The 12500-nt window shown below is 34.5% G+C and overlaps 1 protein-coding gene across 30 annotated transcripts in view; it reads right to left on the bottom strand.

The window, feature by feature from the left end:
• The window catches only part of gphna (gephyrin a), a 186023-nt gene that overhangs the window by 12793 nt on the left and 160730 nt on the right, over positions 1 to 12500 (bottom strand). For all 30 annotated transcript variants that reach the window (XM_021467169.3, XM_021467173.3, XM_017351644.4 and 27 more), the window contains 6 exon segments: positions 12263 to 12382; positions 10758 to 10816; positions 8186 to 8339; positions 7455 to 7576; positions 3766 to 3853; positions 1783 to 1856 (listed from right to left, as the gene is read on the bottom strand). In XM_021467169.3, the coding sequence (XP_021322844.1) occupies positions 1783 to 1856; positions 3766 to 3853; positions 7455 to 7576; positions 8186 to 8339; positions 10758 to 10816; positions 12263 to 12382 (617 nt within the window).

Genomic DNA, 12500 nt, shown 5'->3' with positions numbered 1-12500 from the left:
TCAGGCGAATGAAGCGAACGGGAGGTACCGGAAACTACAATTCCCATCAGCCCATGCTTGACCATCATCCCTTGCGGTCTGTTGTCGCTACAGATCCAGTAATGCGGAAATGGAGTGTGCTGCTAGAAGCGGGGATCAAAAAGAGCTGGAAAACCCTAAAGCGGGTGTTGTCGCCGCGGGTGTTGTTGCCGCGCACGTACTGAATAGTGGTGTTGTCGCGCGAGTTCTTATCAGCTGTGTTGTCGCGCGCGTACTGAATAGCGGTGTTGTCGCGCGAGTTCTTATCAGCTGTGTTGTCGCGCGCGTACTGTAAAGCGGGGACGGAAGGTGTGTCGCGTCGCGGGGGCACTTTTGATCATTTTGGAAGGGAACTTTCTATCCAAGACTAAAAAGGGCATGTGCACTGCACAGGTTGAGCACTGTGTGTGCACGTGCCTGCAAGTTGGGGAATACGACTAATAATCAGTCATGGGGACTGCAGAAACACAGCACACTGTTCAGATTGATGCAGACATGAGATCTCTATCTCACTCATGGTTTGTCCTCTCAAGTGGGGGAAAGACAATGCACAACGTTACCCACTGCTGTCAACCTGGGCCAAGTCATATCTCTGTTGTCCCTGAAACCTCAGTCCCAAATGAGAGGGTTTTTTTCTGTTGCAGGGGACATTGTAAATACCCAGAGATACCAGCTTTTACCAGATTATATTTATATGATAATTTTCCTTTAAACCCATCTCTATCTAAGTGAGTGAGTGATTAAATGTTGAATTTGATGAGTTTTCAACAATACTAAATTAAAACTTAATTTTTTTACATGGTTTAATATTTTTTTGTTATTAAAGTTCCTGTTTCAAAGCTTACAGATAGATGACTAATTTGTATGTCATTGAGTATTTTCATAAGTTTTGTTTTTTCCTGTAAATGATTCAATAAATACCGTACCTTGACATTCATACCGAGGTATTACCGTACCGTGAAATTCTGATACCGTTACATCCCTAATATATATATATAAATAAAGATCGCAATTAGATATTTCCCCAAATCCCACAGCCCTACAGTAGTTCACAGTATTTCCTATATTTTTTCCTTCTGGTAATAGATTTTTTTTTCCTGATAACAACTACTCAAATTTAATAACAAAGTCTTTTTTTTTTAAATAAGGTAAGCTGAAAACATACCAAAATAACAGGTAGGAGTTTAAAACCGTTTCATCACAAATCAATATCTCTTTTCCCCAAAATCATTTTGCTTGTTAAAAGAGCTGTGTAATACTATAACTAGTATGTTGTATGTCTTGTTTTATGCCCTAAATGTCAGTCTAGTTGCTGTTTTGAGGATGGAATGGCTTCAGTCACAATTAAAAACAATGTTGTAACTGTTAACTAAAACTATTGCATAGAACTTTTGTAAAGCTGAACAGAAATAAAGCTGAAATAAAACACAATATTAAATAAAATATATAAATATTAAAATAAGATATAGTCAGTGGAGGATCTATTAAACTAAAGTGGTAATGAAAACTGATCATAAAAAGCCTAATCCACATACAAAATAAGTAGTGTACATTAAACAGCTGTTTCATATCTAGATTGCTTTGTCTTAGACCATTTACTGGCAGGGTGCTTCGCAACTTTTGGGAGTCACTGGTTCTTATCAATATTTTGGTTTTGCCAAAAATGCTAAAGGTCATGGCATCAAATTCTTGAACGTGTGTTAAGGCAGTCATTTCACAAATGTACACAACAGAGCACAACAAAACTCTTCTTCTCTAACTCACCCTGGCTTCATAAACACTCGGCCAAAGTGGATCTGGGCATGGAGGTCTATATCCAGCACCTGCTTCAAGTAGTCCTAAAAAAAAGAAAAGTTTTAAGTTTTAAGTATGTTTGAATTTTTCTCTCATGTAAAACAACAAATCACACGTCTATCCATGCCTGATAAGGTGAAAGGACAAACCAAAGAGTTTTAATTAATAGGGCGTAAAATCATCTGCTGCCTGGGCTAAGACCCAAAAGAAAAGGTCAGATTAACAAGTGCTGCTTTGTGACAAGAAACAAGCAGCATCACACTAGATGGCAGTAAAACACACCGTGACCAGCAGGAGGAGCTCTTTAAAGGGTAGTTCACCCAAAAATGAAATTTTAAATCACCCTCAAGCGGTTCCAAACCTTTGATGAAAGCTGTATCTGTTGACTTCCATTGTAGAAAAAAAATTACTATGGAAGTCAATGGTTACAGGTTTCCAACATCGTTTAATATATCTTCTTTTGTGTTTAACAGTAGAAGATACTCATTAACATTTAAAACAAGGGTGAGTAAATGACAGATTTTTTTTCATTATTTTTGGTACTATATCTAAATCTTAAATGGGTCCTTGATTCCGGTTTCACTTTTCTCTCCAACTTTAGTCTGTTAGAGCGTCTGTAAAGTGTCAACACTCAAAGTTTAATGCAAAGCGAGATACTTTCTGTCACACAATTTGCTTTTTAATGCCTACAACAAATAGCTGGAAGGGACTATCCGCTTGTTAAGTGTGACGTCACGTGAAGCGGCTTCCGGGTCCAAGCGCTCTATTCAACTTAATGGGGATAAAATGGAAATAATAAACGTTTACAAAGCAATTTAATACTTTCGAAAATCACGATTGCAATATATTTATATCCATGCCTAATATCCAATTGCCAAAAAGTGATTTTTTTATAAATTGTTAAAATTTTGGTATTTGTTATCCAGCAAGCCCAGAGATTGTTGCGTACACTATGACTAAACTAAACAAATGATTTCTCAACTCAAATGAGTGGCGGCTTGGACCTGGAAACAGTATTACATACGTCACAAACACCTCACCACTTAACAAGCGAATAAAGAGTTTAATTCTTCTTTTGTGACATAACGAGCACTAAAATTTACATAAACTCTGCCATCAGGCACGACATAGGCTGTTTCTCAATATGCATTCTTTAGCAATCTTGCGTCCACGTGTTCTCGTGTAACGTCATCATCAGCTTGAGAAGTCTCAGAAGTCATTGCGGATGCACTACAAAAAAAATTTTTTCTTACTTACATTTTTTGTCTTGTTTCTAGTCCAAATTAATTATTTTTTACAAATTTTCTAGACAAGCACAACATTGTTTTGTTTTAAGAAATAATATGCCTAAATGAAGTCAGTTTTTCCTTAAAACAAGCAAAATATTCTGCCAATGTGGTAAGCAAAGTAATCTTATGTCGAAAGGAAAAAAAAATATTTTGCTTACCCCATTGGCAAATTATTTAGCTTGTTTTAAAGAAAAACTCACGTAATATTGGTATATTATTTCTAAAAAGAAGACTTTATGTTTTGCTTGCCTAGAAAATGCTTCTTGATATAAGACTTTTTACATATTTGGACTAGAAACCAGACAAAAAAATCTAAGAAAACCATTTTTTGCAGTGTGAATAAAAGAGATAGGAAGAACAGCATCTTATATAGATTTATTATAAAAGTTTAGAGAGATAACTTATTTATCTCAGAAGTTTCCCTAAATGAAACGGTATAAGTAATCACCAAGAAAATCTTAATAAAGGCATAAACACATTAAGGGTGTTTATTTGCTAAAATTCATATTAAAATTAGTTTTATTTGTATTGTGCAGCGTATATTTGTAAGGTTTTTGTGCTATATACATGTTGTGTTGTATACATTGTAAAGGGGGAAAATAATTAATCATTGTATGAATGCTGTAATGTTTAAATAATTTTCCAGACAGCCAATCAAACTGACCTTCTCACCCATGGACACGCCCCCAGAGGTGATGATGACGTCAGCGCGACTAATGCCCTCGTTCAGGGCATTCAGCAGGTCGTCTGGGCTGCAGGGGGAGAATTAAAAAACACCGTCATGCTAAATTACTTCCATTTTCTACTTGGTACATTACTGTAATACTGGTAAAGTACAAAAAAAGTGAAATGTTTGCTTACACTATCACTAGCACAAATTTAATGTAAGCTGCATTGAGCGGGGTGGGAGGTGTGCGCGAAAAGAAGAGCGGGGAGCAGGTATGGTAGCGCGTTGGGTTCAGTGCGCATGGGGACTGAATCAAAAAGCTGTGGAGCGGGGTTGTGGGGCATAGGGGGGTTGGTTGGGTGGGTGGTGCTGTGAATTCCGGGAGTTTTCCATGAGACTGAACAATACAAGAGATGGGCAGAAGATGGGTCTGAAATACGGGAGACTGCCAGGAAAAACAGGAATGTTGGCAAATATGATTGTCTATTTAATGTTTTGATAAGTTGCCGATCAACATTTTTATTTCTGAAGGTTCATGCGAGTTTGACCAGGCAAGGATTAATAAATAAGCCTTAAAGTATGGTTAATCAGGGAACCAAAACTGAAATCAGAAAACATTTCAGCATGTATATTTAAATAGCATTTGTCATTTTTACATTCGTGAATGTAAAATATCTTTATGTATATATTTTTTAATCATTATCAACCATTAAATTTATATTTTATATATTATATTATATTATATTATATTATATTATATTATATTATATTATATTATATTATATTATATTATATTATATTACATTATATTATATTATATACTGTTTATCAGCATTAGACCTCAAACGATTAAATGTAACAATGTGAAGCAGTATATAATGCATTAAAAATATTGCAATCTTCTTATACAGTGTATAAAAATTAAATTAGCACAAAAAACAAGAAAAAAAAACTGTTTGACTTGAAAGCTCCCAGAAGCTCCTTCATAATATACAGTTTATAGAAAAAAAAAGAATATATATCCTAATACATTTTTGTCCACAGTATATAATAGGTTGAAAAATCCTTCTGAGCACTGCAGAAAATGCTGTTCTTCATTAAACTCTGCTGAGACGTTGTATGATCCTCTATCGATTCAAATATATGAGCTGGCATTTCAGAGTAGTGCTGAGGTTGGGAAGATTTAGACATGTGGAGCCGACTATGTATATATAGTTGAAGTCAGAATTATTAGCCACCCTTTGAATTTTTTTTTTTTTTTAATATTTCCCAAATGATTTTTAACAGAGCAAGGAAATTTCCATAGTATGACTGATAATATTTTGCCTTCTATAATAAGTCCTATTTGTTTTGTTTTGGCTAGAATAAGAGAAGCTTATAATTTTTTAAACACAATTTTAAGGAAAAAATTATCAGCCCCTTTAAGCTAATTAGTTTTTTCCGATAGTCTCCAGAACAAACCATCGATATACAGTAACTTGCCTAATTACCCTAACCTGCCTAGTTAACCTAATTAACCTGGTTAAGCCTTTAAATGTCACTTTAAGCTGTATAGAAAAATATCTAGTCAAAAATTATTTACTGTCATCATGGAAAAGATAAAATAAATCAGTTATTAAAAATGAGTTATTAAAACTATTATGTTTAGAAATGTGTTGAAGAAATCTTCCCTCCGTTAAACAGAAATCAAGGAAATTAAGAAATTAAATAAACAGGTGCTCTTATAATTCAGGGGGGCTAATAATTCTGACTTAAACTGTGTATATATATATATATATATATATATATATATATATATATATATATATATATATATATATATATATTAGCGCTGTCAAAATTAACGCGTTAACGCATGCGATTAATTTGAAATAATTAACGCGTTAAAAAAATTAACGCAATTAACGTTTTTTTTTTTTGTTTTTTTTTTTTTTCTGTTGTGGCCAGGGGCAGACCCGGCAGTTTCCCGCTGTTTCGACGTACTTTTTGGGCAGGGCTGATCATCTGCTTATGATCTGATCGGCCCATAAAACACTTAGCAGACTGTCATGTTTTTCTGCCTGAGTGATTGACGGTGCTGCGAGCTGTCTGTCACGCTCTGAAAGTGAGATGTTTCTTTTCCGGACAAAGCAGCCGTGTGACATAATCTGCAGCCCATTGGTTCTTTTCTTTATTGACATTGGGCTGACCCAATGACAAACTTCCATGTTGGGCTCTGTGTAACGTTGATGTGCATTCATCAAAATAGCAGAGAGTCCCGCCTGTTTCTTACGCGCCGGTCCGCGCCGCGGGAGAGCAGGCTTTTGCGTCTGTCTGCACTCTGCAGTGGGGCAAAGATCAATATACTCCTGTCTATTCTATCTAGTTACCTATCTGTCTATATGAATATACTTTTTAAACTTTTAATCTGCACCACGGCCGCGGCAAATTCCTATGCTGTTTTCTTAACCTGCAAGTCTTTATTTTACAAATTATAAAGAATGTCTGCTTCTTAAGATCTATGAGGGGTCATTCATGTATTTTAAGATGCACTCGTTCAGAAGACAAGCGCATGAGATATCATGACATTGTGTTTTTGATCGTCAGCATGATGTAGGCTTATAGTGACAATAATATTTATACAATATGGATATTATAATGATATTTATACATGACCAAACTAGTGTGCACCTTAAGCAACTTTTTTTTTTACATTTAGTTTTGTAGTTCTGCCCAAACAAATATTTGTTGCATTTTTTAATTGTTTAAGTTCATTTGATTGACAATGTAAAAGCTGTTAGCTACGTTTGATGTTTCATTGTTGAGTTAAACATTTTTTTAGGGTCTCTGACACATTGCTTTTATTATTTATCTTTATTTTATTAATCAACATTAACTGTGTGCGTTAGTAGGCAGTTTTTGTTATGTTCATGATTTATTAGGCTCCCTTAAAACACACAGGCACCCACATTTCCAGTGTGGATTATAATTTTATTTTAATAATAAATAATAAAAAAAAGTAGTTTTTTTTAATTTGTCAACTCTCGTTATTTCCTATATATGGCTTTTGTGCTTTTATAGAATGGGAGTTGGTAAACCTATTCAAGGGCATGCACAGGTTTTCAATACTTTATTATTATTATTATAATTTTCCATATCTGCAATTCCTGTATTTTGGCATTTTTTTGCAGTCCACTTAGAATCCAACATGGAAATCAATGTTTTCTTTATTGGCATTGATTGTTTTGAAATTCAAATGGCTTTAACATGCCTGTGTTTTTATTTCTGTAATAAATATAACTGTCAAGCAGGATCTTGATGGTTTATTGTGGGTTTGTTGTTTACATGAAGAAATCTGTGTTACAAGTTAAACAAAAATTCTAATAAAGAATTATATTTAGGATTTAAACAGTATATAGCCAAAATTACAAGTTTCATTCTTTTAAATGTGATTAATCGCGATTAATCGCGATTAATTTTTTTTTAAAAAGTGTGATTAATTAGTTAATTTTTTTTAATCGATTGACAGCACTAATATATATATATATATATATATATATATATATATATATATATATATATATATATATATGTATGTGTGTGTGTGTGTGTGTGTGTGTGTGTGTGTGTATGAGTATGAGTATGTGTGTGTGTGTGTGTGTGTGTGTGTGTGTGTGTGTGTGTGTACGTGTCTTTGTGATGCTGACTTGTCTCCGACGATGCCGAGGTTGATGGTAGGATAGCCGTGCTCCTGAATGGTGGCCAACAGTGTGGATCGGTTACTGTCCCTGATCTTGCCAGGGTGGAGGTCATCCTCAGGGTTTAACAACTGCACTCATGAAAAAAAAAGAAGTCAAACATGTTTTAAAGCAAGACACTGCAGGAAAAAATGTTCACCTGTCAATTTTGAAACCTCTTTCATAGTTTTTTTTCAGTACTATGTAGACACAAATTGACAAAGACAATTTGTTTCTTTTTTTCTGCACTAAGCTATAAATCTCCACTTCAGCAGCACTTGCATACAACAAACTTCACAGTTTCCATACAGAATTAGTCTGATTATAAACAGCATTTGACTGTGAACATGTTTTTGTGGCTCTTTGCAGTTTGTTCTAAATTATAGAGTGATAAAAAGAAATACCCAAAATCAAAACGGATTTTGAACTGACTTCATCCAACGTTCATATTGTTGTGCTAGAAATGTAAGCAAATAATGCATATTTAATAAAATAATGCCTCATTTGCATATTTAAACATAACATTTTTACAAAACTTAGTAATAAGTAATAGTAATTACGGCAAGTTGTAATATAAACAATTATCTGGGGAAGTATGGCAACAACTTATATTTTTATCATTATTTCATTATTATTATTTTTGCCTTGAATTTCCATGAGCAAAAGAAAGTAACAAACTGACAGACATGGACAATCCGTACCTCATTGCCAGTGGACATGACTGCTACAACAGGGAATTTCTGCACCTCCACCTCTGTGACTCCTACAGTGGCCAGGAGACCGATCTCTGATGGTCCCATGTGAGTGCCCTTAGCCAGCACACACTCCCCACGTTTGATGTCATGTCCTATAGGCCTGCATAAAAAGAAAAGAACTAAATTTATCCTTCCTAAAAACATATTTGTAATTTTATTACTAACAAAGTAGCCTGTTTACTTGCTCATGAAACAATCCGGGGAGAAGTAATAATATAATTTGCATCAAACATGATACATGCACATACAGTACAGTGCCCCTATTATGAATTTTAGAGAATGACCTTTCATACAGCTCTATGTAGATGAAATTTTCCAGCTGAGTTTTAAATCTAAGTGCACCTTTTTGACTCTCAAAAATTCATTAATATAAATTGTCATCCATTTAAATCTTTAGCAATTTGATTTTGAAGTCTGAACAAAGCAGTATAGCCCCAAACTTGTGCTGTGTTCCTGTCATTATACTGATTTCTGCTACAATGTGGGATTCGGTGACCATTTGTTATTAAAGGAAGGATCAGAATGTTAGATATACTTGGGACATTGTCAGAACAGTTTATTTGGACCAGCTTCTTCCTCCTCCGAATCGCAATCCGTAAGTGTGACTAAAATTGGTGCCTTCTTAATCTCTGTTACATGCAATATATGTACACTCACCGTCGGCCACTTTATTAGGTACACCTGTCCAACGCCTCGTAAACGCAAATGTCTTATCAGCCAATCACATGGCAGGAACTCAATGCATTTATGCATGTAGAGATGATCAAGACGATCTGCTGCAGTTCAAACTGAGCAACAGAATGGAGAAGAAAGGTGATTTAAGAGACATTTAACGTGTCATGGTTGCTCGTGTCAGACAGGTTTGTCTGAGTATTTTAGAAACTGCTGATCTACTGGGATTTTCATGCACAACCATCTCTAAGGTTTACAGAGAATGGTCTGAAAAAAGAGAAAATATGCAGTGAGCGGCAGTTCTGTGGGCACAAATGCCTTTTTGATGACAGAGGTCAGAGGAGAATGGCCAGTACAATAGACTGGTTCCAGCCGATAGAAAGGCAACAGTAACTCAAATAACCACTTGTTACAACCGAGGTATGCAGAAGAGCATCATTGAACACATAAAATGTCCAACCTTGAGGCGGATGTGCTACAGCAGCAGAAGAACACACCGGGTGCCAATCCTGTCAGCTAAGAACCACAAACTGAGGCTAAAATTAGCGAAGGCTCTCAATTGGACAAACGTTGCTTGGTCTGATGAGTCTCGATTTCTGCAGCGACATTCAGATGGTAGGGTCAGAGTTGGGCATCAACAACAAGAAAGCATGGATCCATACTGCCTTGTCCCAACAGTTCAGGCTGGTGGTGTAATGGTGTGGGGGATATTTTTCTGGCACACTTTGGGCCCATTAGTACCAATTGAGCACTATGTCAACACCACAGCCAACCAGAGTATTGTTGCTGATCATGTTCATCCCTTTATGACCAGTGTACCATATTGTGATGGTTACTGCCAGCAGGAAATCGTGTCATGTCATAAAGCACAAATCATCTCGGACTGGTTTCTTAAACATGACAATGAGTTCACTGAACTCAAATAGCCTCCACAGTCACCAGGGTCTCTGCTCTGCTAGGTCTCTGGCTAACCAGCAACTTTCACACTGGGCACAGAAAGCACTAAGCTACGAAACTAGGTTGAACATGCCAAGCAAGGCTCTCATGCAGCAGAATGCTACGGTGAAATTTTGGAATAGTTTGTAAATTAAAACTGAATGTTTGTTGTTGTTACTACTTGGAGTTATGATCATAAGTAGAGCAATACACTGGAGTACTAAATTTATCAATACATTCTTGTACTGGCCTCACACACATACAGTACACTCACTGGCTGCGTGTTTCAACACTTATAAGCTGTGATGAACATTCTGTTTCTGACATGCACTGCATGCAGTAGAACAATCACAACAGACTGGGTCATCAGACCAATCACCCCAGATAAGTGTCACACAAAGAAGAGCATTGGGGGAAAAAATAAAGTAATCGCTAAAAAATCATATGGGAGTCATTGGGATAATTTGGTAAAAATATAAATGCATATTATAAAACAATGAAGGTGTTTTTGAGCTGTTGTTAGGGACTGAAACCAAAATATGAACCTTTTAAAATCCATAATAGGGGCACTTTAAAATGTATATATTTTACCATCAAATAGATATAGGCTGTATCCAAAATTTAAAGTAAATAATTTTAAAAGTTCGGCATAAATATGTTTTTTATGTTTAAGTAAAAAAAAAAAGAAACTACTCCAAACTTCATCTAAAACTGTGTATTTCATTAAATAATCACCAAGAGCATTGGAAAGCAAACATTTATATATTATTATATTATTATATTATTATATATTATTTATATATTATTATTTATATATTATTATAATAACAATTATAATTAGTCCTATAATAAGTGTCCATTTGAAAAAAATCTGACATCCATTAATGAAGCAACCTATGGTCCCACTTACCTTATATCCTGTCCTGGACGAGCCTGAACCAGAATCCTCACTTCCAGCTCCTCTGTACCCTAGAATTCAAAACCACCCAGAATAAAACTTTTGCTAATATTGCCAGAAATTGTTAGGTAAGTGTTTTGTGGTGGGTTTCTTTTTTATTTATTTATTTATTTATTTATTTATTTAAACAACAGCAAATATACAATTTTAACATGACATCCAAAAAATACAAATGTAACTAATAACATAAAATAAACTAAAATATAAATTACATAAAATAAATAAATAAAAAGACAGCTTCAACACAGAGATCTTTACAATGATATTTAACCTATCCAATTGACAGCAAGTTTGCTAGTTAATTAACTTCAGCTCCTTTGCAGCTATAACTGTATTTTGACATGTTTAGCTATTAATATATTGGAGCGAGTCTATATAAAAAATAAAAATCTATAATACCAACCTTTAAACAAGGTTTAGAGTTATTTAATCTGCATTTATGAGTATGAAATTTACCAAATAAAATCAAAAGATTCATCATAAATTCCACGGATAAATTGTTTGAAGCAAAATAAAAAAATAACATTTTTGGGGGTCAAGTTACATCTAAAACCTGATTTTTTTAACATGCAATGATAGATCTTTCCCTTTTTTTTTTTTTTTTTTTTGAATGTTGACATTCGTAAAAAAGATGAATCAAAGACTCTGGATGATTTAAACAGAATGAACAATTTCCCTCAGTCTGCATAAATTTAGTTAATGTCTAATTGCTAACAATGTTGTGAAGAATTTTTAAATCTAGTTCCTTGTGTTTATTACCTACGCAGAAACGAAAAGGAAGCAACCAAGCTTTTTTCCACACAATGTCTTCGAAATAAACATTATAAAACATTATTGTTTCCTCTAGGTTTCAAGGCTCTGTTTTAAAAAAAAAAAAATACTAATCTAATAAATTTGTTTGTAAATTTTTTACAACAAAAGTAAAAAATTCTGTTAGTACTATGTGGGGACACATGCCTTCTTATTAGCATTAGTAAACCAGAGGGAAAGGCTTTTGTTACAGAGTTATATTCTTTAAATTTATTAGGGAATGACCATCTTTCCATAAAATTTTTGTAAGAAAGTAAATTAGCTGATTGGTCCAAAATATCAGCTAAGAAAAAAATACCTTTATCTGTCCAGTTTTGCAGGTAGAGAGATTTCCGGTTAACAGAAATGTGAGAATTATTCCACAAAATTGCTTTATGGGGTGAGAAATTGTGCACGTAACACAACTTCCATTTTTGTGGTGTGTTTCTTATCCATTTTAAGAAATGACACACCACATTATTGCAGATTCATTAGAAATACAGCAGAAAAACTTTAATTGTAACATTATTCATTATTATATTATATTATCATAGCTATTAAAGATTTATAAGACATCTGAGGCAATTTACTCCCTATTAAGCTCTATCTGAAATACAACACTTTAATTAAAATGGTTTGTGGTTGACAATGTGATGTACTGAACTTACATCTTCAGACTCTCTGAGCAGCTCTGTGTCTTCTACCTGAACTACAGCGTCAGCACCACATGGGATAGGAGCACCTGTCGTCACTCTCATCACCTGGCCTGGCATGACTGTAAGAGTGGGCTACACACAGGAAAAAAACCCTTACACACTCTATAAGATAACATTATTCAGTCCTACTTTATATTAAGTGGCCTTAACTAATATGTACTTACACAGGATTTAATAGTTTGTTACAATG

Source organism: Danio rerio, chromosome 17 (assembly GCF_049306965.1).
Source record: "Danio rerio strain Tuebingen ecotype United States chromosome 17, GRCz12tu, whole genome shotgun sequence".
Taxonomy (NCBI): Eukaryota; Metazoa; Chordata; class Actinopteri; order Cypriniformes; family Danionidae; genus Danio; species Danio rerio.
This window is presented reverse-complemented; position numbering and strand designations above follow the sequence as displayed.